At 47.7% G+C, this 25,450-nt stretch overlaps 7 protein-coding genes across 7 annotated transcripts; 4 read left to right on the forward strand and 3 right to left on the reverse strand.

The window, feature by feature from the left end:
* Positions 1 to 5,594: 5,594 nt before the first annotated feature.
* On the reverse strand, positions 5,595 to 6,923 carry Aud_001905 (uncharacterized protein; the record flags this gene model as incomplete). Its single annotated transcript, XM_043295907.1, has 1 exon — positions 5,595 to 6,923. The coding sequence occupies one exon, from the start codon at positions 6,921 to 6,923 to the stop codon at positions 5,595 to 5,597; it is 1,329 nt and encodes a 442-aa protein (XP_043151842.1).
* Positions 6,924 to 7,983: 1,060 nt separating this feature from the next.
* Positions 7,984 to 9,126, reverse strand: Aud_001906 (uncharacterized protein; the record flags this gene model as incomplete). Its single annotated transcript, XM_043295908.1, has 2 exons — positions 7,984 to 8,074; positions 8,132 to 9,126. The coding sequence occupies 2 exons, from the start codon at positions 9,124 to 9,126 to the stop codon at positions 7,984 to 7,986; spliced, it is 1,086 nt and encodes a 361-aa protein (XP_043151843.1).
* Positions 9,127 to 11,185: 2,059 nt separating this feature from the next.
* On the forward strand, positions 11,186 to 12,117 carry Aud_001907 (5'/3'-nucleotidase SurE; the record flags this gene model as incomplete). Its single annotated transcript, XM_043295909.1, has 2 exons — positions 11,186 to 11,357; positions 11,408 to 12,117. The coding sequence occupies 2 exons, from the start codon at positions 11,186 to 11,188 to the stop codon at positions 12,115 to 12,117; spliced, it is 882 nt and encodes a 293-aa protein (XP_043151844.1).
* A 5,282-nt stretch (positions 12,118 to 17,399) lies between these two features.
* Positions 17,400 to 17,849, forward strand: Aud_001908 (uncharacterized protein; the record flags this gene model as incomplete). Its single annotated transcript, XM_043295910.1, has 2 exons — positions 17,400 to 17,675; positions 17,811 to 17,849. The coding sequence occupies 2 exons, from the start codon at positions 17,400 to 17,402 to the stop codon at positions 17,847 to 17,849; spliced, it is 315 nt and encodes a 104-aa protein (XP_043151845.1).
* Positions 17,850 to 20,142: 2,293 nt separating this feature from the next.
* Aud_001909 (uncharacterized protein) lies at positions 20,143 to 20,936 on the forward strand (the record flags this gene model as incomplete). The annotated part of the gene is made up of 2 exons (XM_043295911.1): positions 20,143 to 20,256; positions 20,319 to 20,936. 2 exons carry the CDS (start codon positions 20,143 to 20,145, stop codon positions 20,934 to 20,936), a joined length of 732 nt encoding a protein of 243 aa, XP_043151846.1.
* Positions 20,937 to 21,514: 578 nt separating this feature from the next.
* Positions 21,515 to 21,977, reverse strand: Aud_001910 (uncharacterized protein; the record flags this gene model as incomplete). The annotated part of the gene is made up of 3 exons (XM_043295912.1): positions 21,515 to 21,781; positions 21,836 to 21,916; positions 21,975 to 21,977. The coding sequence occupies 3 exons, from the start codon at positions 21,975 to 21,977 to the stop codon at positions 21,515 to 21,517; spliced, it is 351 nt and encodes a 116-aa protein (XP_043151847.1).
* A 1,498-nt stretch (positions 21,978 to 23,475) lies between these two features.
* Positions 23,476 to 25,394, forward strand: Aud_001911 (putative MFS peptide transporter; the record flags this gene model as incomplete). Its single annotated transcript, XM_043295913.1, has 5 exons — positions 23,476 to 23,479; positions 23,523 to 23,801; positions 23,853 to 23,988; positions 24,033 to 24,679; positions 24,730 to 25,394. 5 exons carry the CDS (start codon positions 23,476 to 23,478, stop codon positions 25,392 to 25,394), a joined length of 1,731 nt encoding a protein of 576 aa, XP_043151848.1.
* Between the last annotated feature and the right edge of the window lie 56 nt (positions 25,395 to 25,450).

A 25,450-nucleotide genomic window follows, 5' to 3' on the forward strand; every position in this document is an offset into this window, starting at 1 on the left:
GTCACTGGGAGGCTTTTCGTTCGAATACTCTTCCAAAAGCAAGGTTCAGAGCTCATCACTAATATCTGCGTACGGCAATGGTTAGAGCCGGTCGACAGCCACAGCTATAAAGGCGGTATCTCACCCTTAAGGTAAATATTAACTAACCACCAACGATCCCCAGGCAGCAGTAGCTTTCTGCCTACCCTCATACAATGTTGACCATGGAGGCATTGAAGTTGACTGGTCCCAAAATAAAGGGTCAGAAAAGAGGATGGTGGATTGGTTAGTAATGCAGATGAGCTCATGTGAGCTTCACTAAGTACTGTATTAAGTTGCGTCTTTGACACTACTGTGGTGGCATGGTTACAGACATCTAAACAGCGGCAACCTTCTTTATGGAAGATGTGGTGTAGATATTCCAGCTTTACCTTATCAACCTTCGCGTTCAATGTAGGGTGGAATATGATTTCATCTAAGCCGACCTTGGCTGTGCCTTAGTACTTTAAACGTCTTTCACTGGCTAGGCGGGTCTCAACCTGAGTGAACTGTAAATGTGGCATGACTTTGACTGGATTGTGAGATTTGCATTAACATATCAAGATATATTGAGTTGCATACATCCTCCTTATGGCTCTGGGTGTTAGCCTGGTCTCTTGAGTACAGAGGCCACGATCCCCAGAGGCCACAGTTTCCGCTATGGTATTAACCTTATATAGGCGACATTTCCCACCCAGATTGGACTTACTTATCTTCTTTTTGTGAAATGTTTTCGCGGTTGCTGGGTAGACCATAATGTCGTCACAGAAGGATACACACTTGACCTGCTTTGATTTGGCATCACAACTACAAAGTCAGAAATAAGTCACTCCAGAGATAGCAGCGCCACACTCATCACTAGCTAGGAAAGGAGGAGGCCGCCTATAGAAGGCGCAAAATCTTCTAACTTCCTAAGGGCGGGTTTAAAAGGTCCTAGAGGGGAAGACTAAAGAACTAGTCCTCCTAAGTATTACTAAAGCTACTACTAGATCTCAGGATGTCCTTCATGAGTCTCCTTAGGACAGGTATAAGAAGGTATATATATTATTATTAAGTGTAGTCATCCTTCTGAGCTCCATATCATCCAGACACATAAAGCTGAAGGGAAAGAAATAGTGGTGTAAGGCTTTTAGGGGTTGACTTATAGAAACATCATTTCTATTAAATGATGTTTTAAACGTTAAGATACTATCTATGTCCTCTATAAGCATCTGCTGCTATCCCTAGAGAGTCTAGTTGCCTGCCTAGCCTTTCTAAACAAGATCTAGCTTACTTCTATTCTGGGATAGGTAACTGCCTCTGGCTCCTCTGACTCAGGACGCATCTAACAAGTTTAGATCATTGAGGGGCTATTGCATATTAAATCCAGCAGCTTCTACCTTGATACCTTGGGTTATTTAGATATTCTACTGGGTATGGGTGGTGAAGTCAAGATTTATAAGGGGAAATTACTTTTATGCATCTGCCTGCTGCTCATAAGTTCTTAAAGGGAAACTAAATTATAACTATACTATTAATTTCAATTCCTCTCACCATGTGCGGTCGCTGGGGATCATTGTAATAGAGCTTATGGAGGGAGAAAGTAATAAAGAAAGAGTAGTTAGCATAAAAAATCTCTGCTATTAGTCATCAGATTTAGATGCTATTAATTTTCTCTCTATTATAACTTCCGCAGGATCTCTGCATGAACTGTAAAAGGTAAATATCTTAGTGCTAATCATCAGAGATTATGCTTATCCTTTTCAGCATTAGTTACTTTTAGAGCAGCGCTGGAACCAAGGAGAACTGGTTTGGTTGTTCCTATATGCCCTTAAGAAATCCTAGAATAATTATAGCCTAGATAACTAAACTATAGTTATATTTGCTTTCTTATAGCTATTCATGGCTATTCATGTCTTAGTTCTCTACCATGCTTCTAGTACTCCAAGTTAAGCAAAAAGTGAGGCGGCTGGTGAACCAAATATGCGGCCAAATAGAGAATACTTAACCATGAAATATATGATCCTACGTACACGAAGCTCGTCGATTAATACCATGCCCTGATGTAAAAGGCTTTTCTCGCTGTCCTTGCTTTTAGTGGGATGTAGGCGACCAGGTCTCAATCAATAGAATTATAGTGCAGTAAGTTGTAACTTACATATACTGGCACATGACACTAGAGAAACTGTGAAGCAGGGATGCTTGTCTATTGGTTGGTACCTGGAGGGGGACCAGGAATCTATCTAATGATGACTAAGTGAGGGACCTAAGCCACCAGGCTCATATTCCAACAGAATCAATCACCACAGGTCACAGCTAGTTAGTGATCCTCTTCTATAGCAGCTGGTACTCAAGTTCCGCCATCCTTACTTTATCTGCTTAGTGCTCTCGAACAACGAAACATATCTCATCGCGTAATTTATCTGAAGCAGAAACTGGGGCAGTTAGCATGACAATTCTGCGCATGATCGCAGCCACTCACCCATTATAAGGGATTCGCCGCGCGCTTCCTCACTGTTAGAGAGCCTAGTTATATACTATCCTAATGCTTCAGCTTCAATGATCTCCTAATAGTTTAGCTCTTCACAGTGTATAAAGGCGCACTTATTATTACCAAGAAATAGCATATTCTCCGTGGAAGAACCAGACTTCATGAATAGAGAAATCATAAGGATCTAGCTTATTAGCTGTCTTCCTGTCTGAGCAGAAAGTAACTAACAGAGCACTTATATCAAGTATCATCCTCATCATGCTCCAGTAGACTGTTAAGTAATGACTCCCCTGCGATTGCAATATCTAAATATATCAGCTTTGCGATTTTATTCAAGGGCGCTTATCTCACCTTATGTTTACACTTACTAGACAAAAAAAAAATGCAAGCAATGAGCGCGTGCTACAGACTTATTATAATTACTAATCAACTTTTTGAAGTATGGAATCACAGTAGCAACGCCAAAGTCAGTAGTAATCACTAAGATGCTTTTATATCAATTGACCGGTTCGCTGATGCCATGAGGGCCAGTGATGTATGGTAAAAATAAGACAGGGCTGTCCTTAGCAGCTTAAAGAAGGTCCGCTAAGAATCTACACTATAGCTGTATAAAAAGCTCTAATGTATCCCGCTCTTTATTAGACCAGGATATAACTGTAAACGGATGGCTCTGTAGCCATGACCAAAATGTTAAGGAGGGTAGGGATAGATAGATATATTATCCAGCATCTAGCTTCATGGGCTGTAAGAGATTGACAAGAATACTTATAGGTTAGGTAGCCTTTTCCTTCTTTACTTGGCTTGCTTTTTCCTCATTAGCGTATCCTTCCTTACCCTTATTAGTGAGACGAGCGACCAGGGCCCATAGGTGGCCACATGATGAGAATATACCATTTCAGTAAAGGAGATGAAGAATCTGGAGTATAAGCATCAGTAGAAATATACTAAATATAATAAGAAGGAAAACACAGGATGTGGAATAGTAATAAGATAAGTATTGCCAGGTAGCATAGAGAAGCAAGCCCGCGAGTCCCTAATGACCTCTTAGGAAGACTTCATATGTATAGCAGTAAATAAAGGGGAGAGAGAAGAACAGAATCCCTCCTAGAACTCTAGCACCCTACTAATATGTTAGACTTGTCTAGATGGTGGATAAGAAACATATAATAATCATAAATATATTATCAATCTTCTGGAGATCAAAATCGCCCCATATCATTAACAACATCCCAGACATCCAGGCCGCGGCTCAGTGTATGCATTGGGAAGCACGCAGGGATACCCCTATTATATCCACAAGGTGCCCAAGAGGTGAGCTAGTAAATAGGACAGCAATATTAAGTAATGATAATCTTCCAGCTCTGTGGCCTACTTAGGCGAGCGTGGAAGGTCAGAAACACAGAGCAAGCAGATTTGCGGTAACATAGAGTAGATGTCTAATGACACTGACTCACGTCTAAGGGCCGATTAGACGATGACAACTAAGCAAATATGGGTAGATGAAGCGAGCCGCAATCCAGATTGAGACGACACTGGTGAATTTTAATAGAAAGGAAATAAATCTGACAAAATAAGGATAATGAGGATGCCGCCAGCGGCAATCCCATACACACTTGTAGCCTCCATGATGCTTGTATGCGACCAGAGATACTGTCTACTTGGAGGAGTAATGTGTTAAAATATTTTAATACGACAGTGAGGCCACATTTGGAGCAAATTGCTGCCATGGTCGTCACAACCGTTGTGGGCCACAGTATCCAGACTGGCCAAGAAACTGTGGCGTCCATCAGTAGGGCGCTGGTCGCATGAACAGAGTTGTTCTATTAGGCGCTGGCGACTCCTCAATTCGTTCTCAAGGGACGCAGATTTCTCAAGAACTAGACCAAAGCAGGTTAATATTTATATCATGTAGAGCCTTACGCCCTCACCTTCACGGATCAGCTGCTTGGTGTCAAGTAGTTCATGTAATGCCATCTCAGTCAATCTCAGTTCTGCTTCGCAATCGTGTCTGTCTTCAATCCCTCCCACCATGTGCGGTTGTTGGGGATCATTGCAATGGAACTTATGGAGGCAGAAAGCAATGAAGAAAGAGTGGTCGGCATAAAAAATCTCCGCCGTTGGCCATCAGATTCGGACGCCGTTGATTTTCTCTCTACTACGACTTCCGCAGGATCTCTGCGTGAACTACAAAAGGTAAATTTCTCAGTGCCGATCGTCGGAGATGTGCTTACCCTTCTCAGCATCGGTTGCTTTTAGATCATCGCTGGAATCAGGAGAACTAGTTTGGTTGTTCCTATATGCCCTTAAGAAATCCTAGAATAATTGTAGCCTGAATAACTGAACTATGATCATATTTGCTTTCTTTGGCTATTCATGTCTTAGTTCTCAACCATGCTTCTAGTACTCCAAGTTGAGCAAAAGATTGGCGGCGGGTGAACCATATAGTCGTGATCAAAGAAGTTCGGGGGTGGTCGCAATGACCCGCCGTAGATTGTTTACGTTGCCGTCGATGCGACGCTAAGCGTCTATTGAGACGAGAGGATATCTATTGAAATATAATACCACTAGGTAAAAAGGTGTCCGGACGATTCCTATCAGTCTAGGGTCTCTATATATTTTTCAACAATATCCATATCGCGCCGATTACTCCAGGCCAGACGCAAAGCTATCCCCAAATGACTTGCATAAGTAGCCCCATGCAGGATGAGTTGGCAAAGATGGCGCTGCCTGCCAGGGTCCAATGCATTCTACCTATACTGGTGTTACTGGCAACAGATCAGCAAAATGTGATTGGTTAGATAGTGATGTGGCATCGCTCCTTTTTCTATAATCGCGTCTTCAAATCGTAAAATTTTACCCCCACTTGGTTTGTAAAATTTCTTATAAAAATAATTCTCTGGGTCCGTGGCCATCGCGACCAGTACCTCATCTCGTCTTATTCCAGGGAGAATGACTGTGATGACAAGTTTTGGTCTCCCCATCCCCGACCAACTGGTACTGATGGCCTTCTCGGATGTCACTACGTACTGTAGGCCTTCAAGCATATATCCATAACTAGACTGAAAATGACTTTAAATCAACTTATCTCATGCTTATTTCAACAGCTTCAAACCCTTCTGATCGCCCCTTGAGAAAGTGAGGTAAACAGACCACCCCTAAGAAAGCATTCCATAGCATCGGATTGTAGCGTAACGCAAACTTCCCACCCAGACTCCGGGGCCATATCAGCCGAGTCGTCCTCATGAGCGATACGTTCTGGCTGGATAATACATATCCCATCTACCAAGGCAGTCTGAGGATGGAACTCAACAACCCGACCCAGACGCGCGCCAAAGTCTAGACGATAAACTTTGAGATGCCGCCAACTCGACACCATTGTGTCCGGAAGGTTCGCACCCAACTGGCTCCAATCCAAATTGGCCCGCAGGCGTGATACAAATTGGCGGAAATATGCGTCATCTATTGCAGCAAGCCCCTTACGAAGCTGTAGTGCTACTCTCGCGATCTCCAAAAGCAATGCGTTTCTGAGGTCGGGGTGGTAGTGCCTTTCTGGGACGCCATCAAACCCATCTGTCGCTGCAAGGGAATAAACAAATGCTTCAGTGACCGTCAAGGAGTTCCCCAAATATGTCTTGGGAAGAGAAGAGGCTCTCTCGCGTAGGTTGACGGCCATAGCAAGCTTCGCTTTGGTGGGAACAAGCTCGGTTTCAGTTACGCGGCTGCGAGCTTGATGTATGCTGGTCGCGAGCAGTGCGGTCAAGACATCGTTGGTGGAGACGAATTCTTGCTGAAGTTTCTCCCCTTCGCTCTCTGCTGACTGTGGACTACCGTTTTGGCTGGCATGAATGGCAGGCAGTAGTTTGTTGCAAGCAGTCTTGAGATGTGCGAGGCCTGCTGCTGAGAGATTGAATGAGTAGACGGACAGCTTCGGCGGGACCCAACTTGAATCTCCCATGGGCACATGTGCAGGTGACTCCGTTATGCTGCCATTGGGATCTTGTACTTCATCTCGCTGACTTGCTAAGTCTGTGGCGCCATTACCGATCTTGTCCACTGAGCGCCTTAACCTGATCTCCTCTTCGAGCTCAATATGGGAGCTCAGAGCTGGGCAGTCACTGCTACAGCAAGTGGCTAACATCTCGATCAATAGTCCGACTCCCGTAGCGTCAAACACGCTGTGGTGGAATCCCAAGGCCAATACGATTCCGTCAATGACAACGTTGGTCTGGAACCGGACAACGGGCCTTGGTCCTGGGGCCAGAGGCAGCAGCGAGACTGGAGGAACATATGAGTCATCGAGAGGTGCAAACCTTTGATCCTGATCGGATCCTGGGTTAATTTGTCGTGGCGTGTTTGGTAAAATATGGTGAGGATGATGCTTGGTGTGAAGCATGGGGATCTCACGGATCAGAGTCGAAGATGGCTGGATCCGCATTACATTTACCCTCCCATCCACATTTTCGGAATTGACGACATCCCCGGCCAGAAAAGGCAGCCTATTTACAAGGCGAGTGACTCCTTCTTCAATAGAGATCAGAGATTCCTCAATTTTCGCAGGTTTGAAAGATAAGAAAAAGTTCATGAAAACAGGCCCCACTGTATGATCTAAGCATGCCAGATCGAATGGCTCGAAGCTCCTTGTATGTTCTTCCATCGCTCTAGAAACAGTTCTGAGGTTATCTGATACTTGCTTGAATTGATCAGGTTGAGTGCTCGTTCGATCAGAGGGTAATGGAGAAGAACATATTCCTCTGGGCATCAGCGTTCCATTGCTCACGTCGCCTCGCTTACAGCCTTTATGTGCATGTCAAAATAGATGGGGGGCTGAGGGGGTATCGTATGTAAAATTCAGGGGTATGCAGCTTCTTGACCCAAAAGTAGGCATAAGATGTGATGGCTGGTGCAGGGGGAGAGACAATGTGACCAATAGGATCCCTTGTCGGGTTTAGGACTGCATCTGTGGACTTCACATCCACACACAGAGTTGAGCCAGCCAGGCAGTCTTGCACTTACTTGCATACTGCTGTAGACTCCAGTTGACTGGACACATTATTTTGCCAATTTCCTTCAGACTGGAACCGAGAAATTGCAAGGCTGTTGATGATTCCCATCACTATGCCCAGTAATTGGGCATACACCTTTGAGAGTGCTAGGTATCCTGGCGAACAATTGTGTCTGACCATTCTTGCATGTCGCCACCTTGCATTATATTTGCAATTAGAGACAATATCCATATTCTTAAGAACCCTGGTTATCCACTAGAAGAGGGACAATCAGAGGGCTCCAATTTTTTGTTGACGATCTCATTAATTATAACACAGGAAAAAGGAATACAATTGCCTTACTTTTAGTACGGGCCGTGTATCTTGTCCTATTATGGGCTATTATGGGCTATTATTGGCTATTATTGTTAAGGGCAATTGCTCGTTTCCAGTTCAATTTTACCCATCAAACAATCCCTGTAAACAGGGTTTATGCTCACACCTGGCGTCTATTCAAAGCTGTGTCATGCAAATATCATGGATTTCCTTCCAGACCCGAGCTTGGAGGTTCTGGCCCTCCTCACTGGTGACCATGTATCCCTGGCTACACGCTCAATGTTAGTATATGACATCCCATCCTGCAGTGTAACCGAATACTCACTCAACAAATGTATCATGGGACCAAAACTTTCCATGTCCATTCACCCCCAGTAACGCTGCGCTCACCAATGATCGACTCCCCTCCTCCGCAGATCTCCCCCCATACATCTGCAACAATTTATTAATGACAGTCATGTAATAGGGACCGCCTTGACCGATATTCGTGATTGTATATCCGGGACAGATCACATTGATGGCCACAGAGATCGGCAGGCGCGTATTCTGACACATCGGCCCGTCGGGCGACACAGTCTCCGAATAGTTGTCAATCAGACCGCGCATGATATACAAAACCAGTAGCTTCGAGATGACGTAAGTCGATCTTATGCCGAACGACCGGGGTTCGTTCAAGGCCTGCAGCACGCTCGGCGCATCGATGGGTATATCCGCCGGAGTCACGGAAAGGGACCCCGCGCTACCTGTCATGGTCAGTTGAGACGGCTGGCCGCTTCTCGCTGCGGCCCGTCGCAGTAGAGGCATAAGGCGGATAGCAAGCAAAGCCGTCGATAGGACATTAACTTGCAGAGACGACTCCCAGCCTGTCGTTTCGATCACTGTATAGTTGGGCGCCGCAATGCCGGCATTCAAAATGGCGACGTCCAATCCGTCGACGGTGACTTCCTCCAATTTGGTTGCGAATTGCTTGACAGATTCAAAATCACTCATATCCAGCTGCATGACAACGATGTCATCACACTTCTCATTGCGTCGCATTGCTGCTTCGATCTGCTCCTTGGCCACGTAGCCCTTGGCAGGCGACCGGACAGCGAGGATCACCTTGGATGCACCCAACTTGGCAAATTTTTCGGCGGCATGATAACCTATGCCAGAATTGGCGCCGGAGATCATGACTACTTTGCCAACAAATGAGGCCTGCGGATCTTTTGGGGGATGTTTGGCACCCCATCTCATGGCTTGGATACTGTCCATTGGCAACCCTGGAGGCGGAGGAGTCCCAAGAAGCTGATCAAGAGAGAGAGTGGGCGTGTTAGACATGGCGTACTAGGTGACTGCGACTGAAAAGATGAAAGATGGGCTGGAAATGAATTTCCACGTATCTATGACTCTTGTTTAGAACAAAGGGCCTCATATGCAAAAGATAGGTCTGAGCTAAGCATAGAATAGCATATAAGCAACAGATGAACGCATGAAGGTCCGACGTCTAAAGCGACCAGAAAGATGAGGGTATTTATGAGCCCTAGCCGGGACGCGCAATACTGTCTGGCTGGGTCAGTGCGTACTACTCTCCTTGCTGTTAGTGGATGTACAGCACACAGATGCAGTCCTAACCAGTAAGGATGCTATTTGCTACAATTTTATTCCATGCACCAGTGCTCAGATCTCATGCCCAGCTTTGTGACGAAAAACTGCATATCCCTTTGGTTTAGCATACGATCGCGCCTCTATTTCAACATGCACACAAAAACCATTGCAATGTGACAAGAGAAATAGAAGGTTGATGCCAGAAAAAGAAAGTCACACATCAGGGTGGCATCTAGCAATCGGCATTTTACCGTTCATAAGGATGCCTATGAAAGGTGGAAGTGTCCCCTGTGAGCATTCAGAGGCTTGCCAGTTGTGCAACTGGACGCCTCATATTTTGAATGTCGCGAGACGTGGAACCTATGCTAAATGGTTGACCGCGGTATTACACTTCCGAAATCGAGTCAGTTCAATGCTTACATGGAACGGCACAGATACAGACGGAGAGACAGATCATAATTGATCGTAGCAAGGCTCAGGTATTCCCGGCACCGAATGTGACCTGTTACTCTAGTAAGACACATCTACTTCTGGCTAGAGGTGAATACTTGTCGCGGTTTTCGCTTTGCTTGGATTTCCAGCGGCAATCTTGCGTTTGACAATTATTTCTTTCGCCTCCTCCCTTGCACGAAGGATAGAGCCTTTATAGCTTAATGCCGTTCTTCAAGCCCGTTAATTGACTCGGAAAATGTAGTATTAAGGCATGAAGTTATGATTTGATCTTGACAAAGCCACACCACATACAACCATAAGGGTTTGGAAACAGCTTCCCCTCTGCTCAACCGTACTTAAACAAGAGCTTATTCGGAAAAGGACGTGCGCTGGTGGGACATAGCCGCAGCTACCGTATGAGGCATGAATGTAAGGACCACGAGTAAGAAGGGTAAACAGAGAATCCGGTCAGTAGCTTTTGCGATGGCGTTGAAAAGCGTATATAATTCGGCATACATTGAAAGTAGCTTTCTTATCCGCAGGAGGTGTTAGAGATAGGGTTAAGAAAACTCTCAGGAGGCGTAGTATTGAAACATGGAAGATCGATGTTGGTCGTCAAACTTCGGCGAGACAGGGGCTTCATATTACGTTGCCAGCCGCATCTGCTGTGAAGTCGTAGTTCTACCCAACCGTAGCATCCGCCTTGGCACAAAATTTTAATTGGTAGTTGTTGTAGTAAGCAAAAGTAGTGCCGCTCTATTCCAAGATTATCTTTCACTAATGTCAAATCCTTCCCTTTAAGCTGAACCAGAAGGCAGCTTTCTGTACATGGGCGTCGTGAAGTTCCCGTAGTACTCCGTAGTAGGATGACGCAGTAATTAATAAATGCTAGACTTGTTGCCGAGATACATGAATTGGGGAATGAGAACACTATTCTCTACCCAGAGGCAATTGAGGACCGATGGGATAGAGCCATTCAAGTTGTCGGGTGATGTCTCCTCAGCCTCCACGCTGTGAAATGATTGGGAGCAATTTAAGGGGAGACACTGCATGATATGAGATATCCATCAACCTCGGATGCATTCTTGCTTCTGCATAACTTAATCTACTCGAATTGGGAGACACATCCGGGATTAATGATCTAGTGGCCGTTCGTGCCGTCTTTTAATCTGTCTTAATCTATTTGATTTTCTTCTCCGGCCATCCGATGCTGCACGTGCACCAAAATGTCCCCGAGATCAACACTTCTCCTCATTGCCTTGTTTTCAGTGTTATATTGTGAATTGACCGCGACAAGATGGGCTGCTTAAATACAGCGTCGGCCCCCAGCATTGAGACTGCATAACCGTCGACCATCACCATGCATCTTCTACCTCTGGTTCTCCTGCCCCTGACGGCCCAGGCCATCAACATCGTCTCATCCAACGACGATGGATGGGCCGAGATTAATATCCGCCAGTTCTACAAGGCCTTGACCGCTGCTGGGCACTCAGTCGTGGTGTCTGCGCCAGCCGAAAACCAGAGTGGAACAGGTACTCCCGTACCCCTTCGTCAACGACTTAATCCGTGCTGACCAACTCAGGCTCCTCCGACAAAACACCCACCACCCTGACGAAACCATGCGAGTTCAACAGCTGTCCCTCCGGCAGCCCCGCGACAGGCTACAATGCCTCTGACCATCGTCTCAACTACGTCAACTCGTACCCAGTCACCGCAATGAAATACGGCATCAGCACCGCGGCGCCCCCGTTCTTCAACGGTGCCCCTCCAGCCCTAGCCGTCTCCGGGCCCAACGTGGGCTCGAACCTCGGTCTGGCCGTGTACTTCTCCGGCACAGTCGGCGCAGCACACTACGCCGCCGAGGCCGGGATCCCCGCGATCGCGTTCTCGGGGAGTTCCGGCTCTCAGACGGCGTGGAACGCGGCCGTGCCGGCATACAGCCAGGTGTATGCGCAACTGGCCACGAAAATCACCAATAAGGTCGTTGCCTCTGGGACCCCCTACCTGCCCGACCAGGTCTGGCTGAACGTCAATTTCCCTGAGGTGAGCAATGAGTGTGCCAGCGCGGACGACTTCAAGTTTGTGTTGTCGCGGATCTTCTCGGGGGTGTTTTCGGCCGATGATGTCAAGACCTGTGGGAGCTCGCGGCTGCCGACTGAGTCGACGGTCGTGGGTACGGACGGATGCTATGTCAGTATCTCTGTGGGCTGGAGCGACAAGACAGATGCGGCTGCCGATGTGCAGGCGGTTGTGCTGGATAAGCTGGGTGATTTGTTGGTTTGTTTGCCTTGATGTCTCGGACGAGTGCATAAAGCAGCGGTAATGCAGCCAGAATGAATTGATCTCAATAGGCCAGTTTGCCAGAGATAGAATAAACAACTGTCTTCCCTTAGGGCTATTATAAAATATTTTTGTCAGCCGTTCTCTGTACGAGCAACCCCTCCCCGGTCCAGCCAATGACCCCAGAGTGCCCAGGTGTCATGGATGAGGAAGCTGCAGAGCCATGCTCGCCGGCTTCCGCGCCATCCGTGCCCGGTGCCTGAGTCTGCCTGCCGTGATCACCACCTGCCGCGTCACGGAAAGGGCCATGGCGGATCTACCTGGGTGAGTCTGAGCAAATTTGATGACCTCCGTACAGTGCGCCATGAAACAAAACAAGAGATCAGCAATGGATGAGTCGTCACCAACTACAAAGGCTAGCCACTGGGCCCTAGTGGGAAGTATGAGATAGTATGTGATAGTACATGATGCGAGTAAAGTCCACGAATAGCTTGACGGCACTAGCTTTTACCGCAGCCCCTCGCCTTCAAATCACTATATGCCCCTCTCTGCTGGCAATTCTGGCTAGGCGTCGACGGCCTGCTTCGGTGAACTAACTCACTCGACTATCCTTCATTAGCTATTCAGAACAACTACTGTAGATTCTGAACGAAAATATCACCAACCAAGTGTAAATCGCGGGTTTCATGTGGTAACAGACAATGGAATAATGGACTAATAAAATCACCGGCTTTAATGCCTAACAGTCTGCAGCGCTAAGCTTTTCATGAACAGAATGTCTGAGTTGCTAGTGCTTCATGGGATCCCAGCAATTGCACTCAGCGCATGGGAAGCAAGACAGAGTATTTTTTCACGAAAGATGGGACTAACAAGGTGAGATTCATGACAGCATGAGTAGTGGAAATAATATCCCATACTCGTGTGGTGCCCAATTGTTAGTAAGACCATCTATTGTTATCGCAGGACGTTTTATAAAATCTCATTCTCAGATGATTGCCCATTATTCGACTTTCCAAGCAGTTGTGCCAACATCAGATTACAACTTACCAGTCAACTTGTAGCCTTGACGCTGCCTGTGTATGTGTGACGAATCTCTCTCCAATCACAAGTCAGCATGGCTGTTGGCTGCTGCAAGAATTCAGAATGGGAAGCTCTATCTTTGACTGAAGATCAAAAGAAGACTCAGTTCATCGCCTGGGTGTTTCCTATTAAAGCAGGATACGCGTGCAGCAGTCATTAAAGTTGCTGCTACTTCAAGTTTATGAAAATACCCCATTCTTTCGGCTTGTTGCCAGAATGGACATTGAGACTTTGACTGAGTCGTTGCGAGGTACTTTAAAGTGAGGGTCTATGAGAATTGGCATATTTGCCCTTCTAGGCCAATAAGGGATATTTTTATATCTATAGATAGAGGATAGTCATATCTGTGTATATACAAGATAAAATATTAGATTTACCAAGAAAAATTAGAGTTATGGTGGATTTTCATTTTAGATAATGATGGTTAGGATAGTAGTTTTGAAGTTGATCGATATTGCAACGAAAGGTGTTGGATGTAATGGCAACCGATGGGGGAATAAAGTCCGAGGGAGGATTTGAGGGAGGAAACCCGTTACAATATTATGTATGTGAGGCAAAAACCACAAATGAGTCAGACCTACCTATTACTTCTGCTAGATGTTTTGCATATGAATGACTAGCAGTAGATTGAGTCTCGTACAGATATACCTTATAAGCAACAGAGTAGATACCTAGAAGTGAACATATAGGTTGCCTCGCTCAAGAAGCAGCCACATTGAAGTGGTTTACAGGTATAACGCTAGGAAAGTCCATCGATGCCTGTGGGGGTTTAGAGCTTTCATAGGAGCAACTTCAAGAGGCTGGGTGAGTTCTTCGGCAACTCCATGATATAGACCGTTGAAGTAGACTCCAGGACAAACGGGTCACAGTCACCTAAGCGAGCATGGAGTAGTTTCTCGACTATTTTCAGGGTTGCAGCACTGAATTGGCGCAGTATATCACCCTGGTAAGTGTCAAGAATTGCTACAATCTCCGAGAATACTTTCTCCGGACATCGGCTTAGCCTTCAAGTCATCAGTGGTGGATCCCATCGGTTTTGGCTATTGAACTCACATCTTGTCTGTGACTACCATGTCTGGCTGGTCAGAAGATTCCTGGTAGGGTATCATTGCAAGTATACCCTTACCAAACCGCTGCGCCAGAATGTAAAGCTTTCTGCCGACTCGTCGGAGACTTTTTACCTCATTAAGCTTGCCCTGGTACTCTCGCATCCCCGGCCGAAGATGAGGGAATATCTCCCTCATCATGGATTCTGTTACTTCGTGTTCAGCACGATAGCGCAAATTCCCGCTCTGTTTGCCCGCAGCATTCAAGCGCTCCGGGCATTGCTGAACAAACCCACTGCACGACGGGGTCTCGCATCCGCCGCACATTTCAAATAAATCCAGGACATAATACCTGCGAAATAAGCGCAAAGTTCCAATCTCCTGATCGATTTTCTCAATCAAGTGGAATATCTCTGGCTTAGAAGGTAGGTGCGATACTTGCAATGAGTAGCTAACAGGGCGCACACGCCAGCTCTGTATTGTTGCCTGCAGATTCGCCACTGCTTGTGGACTAGCAACCCCAAGTAACAATCCTTTGGCAACTTCAAATGACCTGTCATTCGTGGCTGTTGACATCCATCCACGAACTGCGACATTCCAATAGGACTCGTCAGGCGCGGGCAGACTGTACGCTGTACACTTGAGGGACTCTTGACTCAGAAAGATCATAATGTCCCCATTCTCACCAGCTATACATTTTCTTAGCTTTTTTGTTTCCCCTTCAGGATTGCAGGCACCAATCATCCTTTTTCTCGCCTGATTCATAACATCTTGGGCCGGGTTTTCATTATTTTCCCGGACGGACAATGATTCTGACTCTTGGTTTGGTCCTATGTCCATTCGCAACGCTTGTGGCTGAGCTGTGATTGCAGAAGCAGTGGATTCCGCCTGACCAAGTATTTTGCGACTGTGTGTGAACGAGTCGATGATGGGGTAATTGAGGTCATACAGGGAATCTGCGCTTAGCAGCTCAGGATTCACACCGCTATCTTTTTGAATGAAGAATCTGTTGCACGGTTGAAATTAGCCTTCCCAACAGAGTCTCGTGCCAGGCTCTACCTACCCTATGTGCTGCAAGGTTTCCCATGTGCGGGTATGACTCCCGCTATCCATATAAATGGCTCCTATTACAGCCGAAAGGCATTCTCCGAGTACCTTTGCGCCACCTGCACCAGACCGAGGGCAGTACTTGATGCACTGGTCGATTGCAATGCGCTTCGCAACGAAAGCACGATGATGGACACAACATAATTGTTGCTTGCGGACAGAAATTTCTCCTTCATATGTGAGTGACTTAGGACGTCTGAAATACCAGATTAAGCTTACTTCTCTCAGCGTTGTCCATGACTCCATCAATATTCAAGAAAAGACTAAGAACATCAAGCCCAATTCCAGATAATCGTCTGTTCCCGTCATGGTTTTCATCCTCGGCGCCGGCTGCTGTGATGGCTTCTGAAAGCCGATCTCTTGATCTAAAACGGTAATTGAAGATAGTTTCGACCTTCTTGAGGCTCCATTCGTCGGACATTGAGAAAGTAAAGACAGCAGAAATTCGCGGGCTTAGTTCAGAATCCAAGAGGAGCTACCATCTGATCTTATGGATATTTTTATGAGAAGAGAAGCGCATCTTAATTTCACGAGTGTGTGCGCCGGCTTTATTGCTACACTGGTACTACAACAAGAGGCCTCACTCAGGCCTATCAACAGCAATCTGCAGGGAACCAATGCAGGTTGAAAGCATGGGGTGGACAGTGGAAGCTTTTACTGGCTGCATCAGTATCTAGCCTGTGACGTTCAATGTGGTGGCGCTGGTGAGTTGTCCTCACCATGACGCGAAACCACAGGGCGATGTTCTCACAATGAGTATTGGACAGCCAATGAAAGAAGGGTTATCTTGCTTCCCTTGTTAGCTTGCAGGACTTTAATGAGATTGGACTCGACTGGCAGCCGAATATGGAAGTTAAGTTGCCTTCCACTTTTTCCTACCAGAATCAGTAAGGCGCGGATTTGGCCATGCATTTCCCCAAAACGACGTTCGCCAAAAGCAAGGAACCAGTGACGTTTGCCTGATCACAGCACAGGCCGAACCGTAAACTCATTACCAGGTTTCCATCGAGGAACATGCCCCTAGCTGTTGCTAAAATTGCCTGTATAGGCAGACTAGACCATTTATCGTCATCGAACTCTGCCGTAAGAAAACGCAATTGGCGCACCAGTAACACCCTGAAGTGGAAAATTCCGCAAGGCATGATCTTTGAACGTTGTAGTCCGAGACAAATTCTCCTGTATGTCCTTCCAGATAATTCCCGATTCACAAAATACATATATAAGGTTGTTCTTCCTTTTGAAGGCGAGAATCAGAGCTTCATCTTCTCCCCTAAAACATCCTCCACACTGTGGCTACTACCCCTTCCTTCTTATATATCAGCAAGACCAGACGAAAGAAAGCAGCATGGGTTCAATCAGCGACCCTAATGAGACCGTTAGCGGCTGTTCATCAGCTTTTGCGCGCTCATTACCACCCAATGCTCTGAAAGACCCTGTATTCAGTGGTGACATTATAAGATATCATCAAAGTCTTCTTGACTCGACCGAACAGGCACAGGAGCTTGGGGAAGAGTCACTTGCACCCATTATGACAAGCTGTATGTTTGCGCATAACACAACCTCCGATAACTCATTGATCGCTACCCAATTTGGCCTGTTGGCAAGACTCAACAGGACGCTATCCCACCCGATAGAGCTTGTTCAAGATGATTCTCGCATCTTCTACAATATTAGCCCCCCGTCAAGCACATTCATATGTGGTTCCCAAGGTTCTGGTAAAAGTCACACGTTGTCTTGTATGTTGGAGAACTGTTTAATATCATCCAAGGCAGGAAGGCTGCCCAATCCCCTTACCGGCGTAGTGTTTCACTATGACACATTTATCAGTGACACCATGGGATCACCTTGTGAAGCAGCCTTTCTGTCCTCGCATCCTGATGTTGAAGTGCGAGTCTTATGCTCGCCAACCAATCTCCATACTATGCGGGTAAGCAGGATCTGAAGGAGAAACACCATCTTCATGCTGATTTAAGACAGGGTACATATTCAAGATTCAACATACACGTCTCTCCTTTGCAGATAGACCAAGAACATCTCAACACAAAGAGGATGTTAGATCTCATGGCAGTTGGTCAAGACGATGGACCAATGCCGCTTTACATGCATACGGTGAAACGCATCCTACGAGAATTGCGTATGGCTCAACAGCAAACTCAGACCGGATTCGACTACCGGGAATTCAAACGGAGGGTCATGTCCTCTAATCTGACTCCCTCCCAGCTAGAGCCCCTCACTCAGCGTTTGGACACATTAGAGAGCTTTATGCCTCAGATACAGGCTGTTGGTAGTAGTGGGAAGGGAAAGAAGCAATCGCGGGGATCAGATTGGAAACCAAAAGTGAGCTAAAGGCAATCCGAGCTCGCACCTTTGCTTTCACTAACCTACGGTAGGCCCGTCGCCTAACAATTGTCGATCTCTCTTGCCCTTGTATTTCACCTGAAACAGCATGCTCGCTATTCAATATCTGTCTAGGCATTTTCCTTGAACAAGATTCGGAAATTGGCAGAGTAGTGGCGTTAGATGAAGCCCATAAGGTCATTTCCCTAATGCACCTTTACCCACTGCTGAAAAAATAACTGACGGAAAATCTAGTACATGAATAGCTCCATTGAAGCTCAAGGGTTCACAGAAACACTCCTGTCTGCTGTCCGGCTTCAACGACATCTCGGTGTTCGAATGATCATCTCTACTCAGGAACCAACGGTTTCCACATCCCTACTCAATTTATGTTCAGTCATTATCGTCCACCGCTTCACCTCGCCAGAGTGGCTGCGCGTTTTGCATAAACATTTAGCTGGTGCTGTGGAGAACCCTTTCAGTGCACAGGCGCATTCAGACACTGCTGGCCCGCAATCTGAGACTTTGTTCGAACAGATTGTTGCGCTTCGAGTTGGAGAAGCACTTCTCTTCGCTCCGACTGCTATTGTTGGGGCCAGTCTTTGTGATGACGGCCATGTGACATTCCACCAGTTGAGGCACGGAAATTTACATGTCAAAATCCGCTCTAGGTTGACGTCCGATGGTGGAAGGAGTATTCTTTCACTGTGACAGGCTCACAGCTTAGACACGCTTGGGATGCCAACAACAGATCAAGGCAGACTCTTGCGCAGAAGACCAGTTCTTGAAATGTTAATTTGATGCTGCCATGCCTGAACTCCCCAAGAAAATGGTGCAGAAGAAGACAGAATAGAACAACTTGCAACCCTTGGAGACATTGACAAAGTGAAACAGGACAAGCCCCAGCTATATATCCTGCTTTGCCTTCTACCTAGGGACGAGGGCTATATTGCATAAGGAACAACACAAGCTGCAACAAAGATCCCTATGCAACCTAGAAGCTGATACGGTGAGGGGTTGACAGTTGAGAATGCAGCTCGAGTCATTTCTTTGGTGTTGGGGGTTTATAAGTCCGAGGATTCTGAGAATGACAAGTCACCTAGTTACAAAGGTACGAGCAAGCTGTTTAAATGAAGCCGTTCAAAGGAAGACGAATTTCGTATAATACAAAGAGCGCCACGCGCGTTTGTCAACACGGAGTATTCAAGAGTATGCTCAGCTGTATACCCAATAGGATAACTAAAACAATATGGTCTGGAAAAGTTCATGGCAATGTGTGTACTCTATGGAAGAATAAACACGGCACGAAGAAAATTACTAAAAAAAAAAAAAAAAAAAAAAACCTAACCGGATACCAGAGTACCCTATAATCTGTCTAAAAGTGCGCAGCTAACCACCTAGAGATTGCATAGTTGCTCAAACATTATTCATCAACTCCGTATTTAGTCAAGACCCCCAGATATCGCGGCCATTGCGTCGAAATAAATAGTCTATGGTGATGGTTGATTGTCCAGCGCGGTGCACTGCTGATGTCTCACTATGCGGGTATATGGTCCCTGTACTCTGGATACCAGCAGCTTTTCCGAGCCCAGGACAGCAGCAACCCGACCTACGCATGTAGCTCAACTATATGCATACGAAGACAGTGAATATGATCCTATCATTCACTGCTGGGAAGATATTCAGATGGATTGTGAATAAATACTACCCAGTAATACTAGGTAGTGAATGGGCATTGTGCTACGCCGTCTCCCATCTCTCATGTCTCCTGCCCCGTCTCCTCCTTTTCATTCTTCCCATCACCACCTAACTTGAGACGAAGCCATTCAGACTACTTCTGTTGATTAATTATCTTTTCGAAACTTCAACCCTGTTAATTCGATCCACACCTCCAAACTGCTTCTGACTCCGGCCGATAACGGTCCACTGCTGGCCTCACGGGTATGGGAACTTGATGTCCAGTTGATGAACATCCTTGCCACAAGACCCGAGTTCAAAAATGGAGTTCCAGACCCGATTCACAAAATGTAAGTCATGTCGCATCAGGTTGAATGTATTGCCTATTGGTCTGAACAAACCCCAGTGCCTGGCCAGGGACAAGAACTCATGTGTGGTCACCAAGAGCAGAGGAACCGATTGAGGGGGCACACATCTATCCCTGGTCCATGGGAAAGAGAGCTGCGGACGAATCGACCAACCTTTTTGGTGCGCCTTGAGGAACGTCTGGTCGGAACAGAAAATCAAGGCTAGGAGGAAAGAAGTGACTGGTCCCAAAGGTACCGAACCTTGCACAAGCCTCATAACGCCCTGCTCCAACGTGCACGGTCTTCGGGGAAAAGGCGGTAGTTCGTGGAGAAGTTGGCGAATCATTGTTTCATCTCGTTGCTATACTCATTTTTCCTACCAAACAAGGTAGGTTCTCGCTGGGGATACGACGTAAGGACGTTGCTAAGACAGATAGCCAAAGATGCCTATCAAACGCTCTCAGACCCCGGCTCCCTCCCATGCCGCGAGGTGCCTGCGGGCGGGCGCTTCCGCCGCCGCTGCTGCTACTGTTTTCGGTCCTGGTTCTCCGGCTTCTGTGGGTCTCTCCTTCGTGTCCCTGGCGTGTCGTCGCCATGTCCTTCGTGCTAACCAGATAAGTCTTCTGATGACCCCCTCGTTGCCTTGAATGCCCGCGGCCGCCTGCATGCGGTTGAGTCGTCCGGCTCCTTTTCTTGCCAACGTTGTTTCAAAGACGCCATGAGAAATGACGAAGTCTGCGCGTGGGTCCGACACGCTTCCTATAGGAAGTGTAAACGCTGCCAGCGCCTGGGCAAGCCATGTGAGAAGATCCCGCTGCAGTGTTGCCGTCGGGCCGCCGTCTGGAACGACCCAGCAACCAACCCCATCATCTATGGCTACATCAACCTCCGCGCAAATAACTATGCCCATGAGGAGAAGATTAAAGGCGTCATCAAAAACACCGTTGTGGAGTGGTCCCAGGATTATAATGTGCTCCCTGTGTTGCTGGCCCCGGCCGCACCACGCGCCGGCGTTCTGGGTGTGAAAGAGAATCAGGTCCCAGAGCTGACTGTCCTGTGGTTTGTCGTTCAGCTTATGAGGGCCAAGGGCTCCCTCTTCCCGCAGCTCATTGACTGCCCTGGAGTGGGAGGGTTCAGATGGATGACGAGCAAGGGCAACTCTGTGGATAGGGCGGAAGGGTGTGCTCATGTATCACCAGGTGGCCTAATGGTTTATCCCTCGCCATGTAGTTCTTGAAAGCTACCTGTTGCTTGATAGCCGTATTAATGATTTCCTTATGCATGACTTGATCCTAATGAATAGAAATTCCTATAAACTCCTGAGTAGAATGGTCATGTATACATACTCTAACTCGCAGTGTACAGACACCAGGTCATGTCTCCTCAACCTCTATATAAAATGATGGCGTAGGAAGGCTCCTGTCGTTAACAATGATACCTAAGGACTGAGAGACTAGAATACAGATTATTCATAGAGAGATTGCCGTCCTTGATCCTCTGAAGTTGTTCGGATGCTTTAATGAAGAGAAATAAAGCTCTATTGGGCGTGCTCAGCGGGGCAGGCCTGGTCAGGCCCTTAGGCAGGCGTGAGGGCTCTATGGGAGGCAAGGTAGCCGGCGATTTCGGCCCGGCCGAAAAGTCTGCAGAGACGGCCGCAGGTTAGATAGTCGCTGCTCAGTAGGAGCCCTCTGGCATGGCCCAGCCCGGTGCCGAAACGGAGTAAGGAATCAATCAATCAATCGGGCATGCTCCTACCTCATCGCAGGCACACAAGAGAATCCTCAATTCTTGAGACTATTCCCCTATCTAGCTACATCATGGATACTGTTCTCCATCGTCGTCTCCATCCTCACCCTCCTCGACAGGCCGCCGGCTTTGCTGGAGGCGGACATCCAGCAGCTCCAAGTAGAGCTGCCGGGCCACATCACGCAGCTCCTCAATCTCCTCTCGCATTTCCCCCAGCTGCCGCTGCTGCTGCTGCTGTCGCTCCTGCTGCCTGCGCACTCTGCGGCGATCCTTGGCGTTCATGCCTTCCTTTCGGCGTCGCTGCTGGGGGGATCGGTTCCCCTGAGCGGAGGGATTCTATTAAGGAGGTATCAGCTCATATAGCGCGCGAGAAATGTTATCCGTCCCTACCTGGGCATTTTCGAGCCCGGTACGTGAGGGGCAATCCCTATCCTTGTGCCCGCGCCGCTGACACAGCTTGCGCCGTACATCCTATATTGTGACATCCATCGTCAGAACGTTCATAGTGAGGGTGAAGTATCAGACGTACCATAATGCGAGCTGGCCCCTTGCCACCATGAGGAGGGCGGTGATTCCCGTCATCACCCCGGTTGGGCTTCTTCCCACCAGAACCGCAGGAAGCTGAGGGTTGGTGGTGAGTGGTAGTAGTAGAAGACAGTAGGAAGGGTTTCAGAAAGATATAGAAGAAAGGAAAAAGATAGTTGTCAGTTTGAGCAGGAAAATGCAGGGGGAAAACGAATCCCTTTCGAAAAGCAGCTTGATATGGCCTCAACATGCCCGTTTAGGACGATGTGCTGAATGATGGTGAATGTTGTCGAGCATAGCTAGCAGACGAAGAAAAAATCGAACCTCCTCTCTTCATCTCATTCATTCTTTCATTTTACTTCCTCTACCCTTGAAGAACATTCATTCAAATAATCATGCTGCAAATGCACAATTACCGAAATTATAAACCCAGCTCTGCCATCAGCTCCCATGCCTTGACCCACACAGCTGTATGTGGCACTGGTAGCATGCCTCACAGACGTGCGCAATGTTGGTCGCGGTCTCTAGTAACGACCTAGTATTTGGACATGAGAGCGCACATACATCATTGAAGAGCAGCTCCAACACGGCGCCATAGTTCGCACAATCCAGAATCCAGAGGCTTGCAACTTCTACCGCGGACGGATCAGACGACAGGAGACTATCCTCGACTCCGCGCTGCTGTCCTCGGCGCAATACATCAAGTTTCTCAATGGTGCAGTATATGTGGAAACCAACTGTTCTCAATGGGGTCACGCTCTTCACGTTGAGAGGCTCCTCCAGGTATTGTTCCAGCCTATACCGAACATCGTACAGCACAGTATGTTTATTGACAAAATAAAGTCCCTGGGAAGTCAGCTAATAGATTTGATCTTCGAACCGCAATAGTTCTATCCCTCTTAACCACAAATTCGCCACGAGGCCACGAGGTCAACGCAAGGAGTTGTGCAGAAGTATTTTATCCAGGATTTATATAGTGCCTAATCGTCAGTGGCACGTGGATGTACGTTCCATCTTGCATCAAGTATCGTTCTACCACTACGAATTTTCCCTGAAAGGCAATGAAGCATTGATGGTAACCAATGGCGAAAGCATCCAGAACCTTCGAGGATCCAGCGTTCTTAACACATTAGGTAAAATTGAGCTGCTAGCCTGTTGACAGAACAAATGCCAGACTGAGTTGATGGCGCGATAATGGACTAGAATTGATCAACCCGCTTTAGCATGGCTTGGTCCCCTGATAAGAACTACAAGCACGGCTAAGCAAAAGACTCCACCTGAGGTTACATTGCATATTCGCACCGCAAATGGCTGTGTCCGATGAACCTCATTTGACCCTGACTGGCTAATTGGTGAATGTTGCATGATTGTGGTACCGACGGAGTCCGTCGCTTGCCTAATTGCAAAGGACAGACCTCGATGGCGCGACCAGCTGATCATCGATAAAAAGGGAACCATCCATCTCCTCGTCTGGAATCATCAATGCCATTTCATCGCTAGTCAAAATGTGTATGTCCACCTGCCCGTTGTCTAGCTCTACTGACAATAGCAGCTTCACCAGGTGATACCATTACCGGCAACGCGATCACCTCCGGGTTGACTGAAGCCAAAGGCGACCTCGAAAAGCACGACTATGAAGTTACAGCCACCTCTACGGAAACGGACGACTACCCTGCTCCCACAGAAGAAGAAAAGGCATCTCTACGCAAAGTTGCCGCTACCATCCCTCTGGTGTCCTTCTCACTGTGTATTGTCGAATTCGCGGAGCGAGCATCCTACTATGGCGCCAAGAATATCTTTTCGAATTTCATACAATTTCCTCTTCCAAAGGGTATACTTCCCGCACTCTTCTTAAGAAAGGACAAAGAGTAACCGAAGACAGGTGGAAATGGAGCTGGTGCCCCTCCAAGGGGCACACAGGAGACGGCCGGTGCGTTGGGAATGGGTCTGCAGGCTAGCTCAGGACTAGTCCTTCTGTTCGCTTTCCTGGCCTATGTTCTGCCTATTCTCGGTGGATGGTAAGTGTACTCCCCGTTTTTGGTACCCTGCTCTGACGGCGTAGGTGGGCCGATGTCTACGTGGGCCGGTACAAGGCAATCTGCGTCGGAGTGGCAATCTGCGGCATCGCACATATAATCCAGATCATCGGTGCCATACCCTCCGTCCTCCAGAAAGGCCCAGCGCACGCCGCCCCTCCGTTCATAATCGGCCTTCTCCTTCTGGCGCTCGGAGCCGGAATCTTCAAGCCCAACATCGCACCCACCATCCTCGACCAGAATCGCCAGAAGAAGCAGTACACCAAGGTTCTGAAGACGGGAGAAAAGGTCATTGTCGATCCGGAATTGACCACCACGCGAACGATGCTGATCTTCTACGCGTTTGTAAACATCGGGGCGTTCTATATGCTCCCGACTGCGTACGCGGAGAAGTATGTTGGGTTCTGGCTGTCGTGGGTGCTGGCGGGAGCCATATACTTTCTTCTTCCGATCGTATTGGCGTTGGTGTATAAGAAGACGTACAAGCTGCCTCCGCGCGGCAGTTCAGACCTCAGCAAGGCTATGAAGATCATCTCGACTGCTCTCCGTCGCAACAAGTACCGCGTCTGGAAGAAGGATTTCTTCAACGCCGCTAAGCCTAGCGTGCTCGCCGCGGAGGGGATCCAGGTAGATTGGAATGAGAAGCTGGTAGACGATGTGCGACGCACGTTGGGTGAGTCAACTCCCTCGCACTTTGCTTGGACTACTCTAACCATCACACAGTGGCCACCGAAGTCTTCTTCTACTTCCCCATCTGGTACATTAACAACGGGGGCATCGGCTCCGTCTCTACGAACCAAGGCGCCTCAATGACCACCAACGGCGCCCCCAACGATGTCCTCAACAATTTCAACGCCTTGACAATCATCGTCACGATTCCACTGCTCAGCCACGTCGTCTACCCCGCTCTCGCGCGGTACCGGATTCCCTTCGGCCCAGCAAGCCGGATCGCCTTTGGATTCATCCTCGCGACCATCTCCAGCGTCATCGCAGCGATAGTCCAGTGGCGCGTTTACGAGACTTCACCCTGTGGCTACCAAGCCTCTACGTGCGACGGCGTCAGCCCACTGAGCATCTGGTGGCAGATCCCGAACACGGTGCTGGGTGCTCTCTCGGAGTGTTTCTGCAATGTGACGGCGTATGAGCTGGCGTATTCGCGGTCGCCGCCCAGTATGCGCGGCCTAGTCATGGCTGTGTTTTTGTTTATGAATGCGTTGTCCAGCGCGCTGGGAGAGATATTGATTCCGGCGACGAAAGACCCATGGCTCATTTGGATCTGGGCCGGGCCGGGTATTGCGTTGGCTGTGCAGACTGTGGTCTTCTGGTGGCGGTTCAGACATCTGAACGATGAGGAGTTTATGACGGATGAGAAGGATTATCAGGAGTGAGATAACTTGATAGTTCATTGCTAAATAATGAAGGAACCTTTTCTAGTGATTCATCC

Source organism: Aspergillus udagawae (genome assembly GCF_001078395.1).
Source record: "Aspergillus udagawae IFM 46973 DNA, scaffold_10, whole genome shotgun sequence".
In the NCBI taxonomy this organism is placed as follows: Eukaryota; Fungi; Ascomycota; class Eurotiomycetes; order Eurotiales; family Aspergillaceae; genus Aspergillus; species Aspergillus udagawae.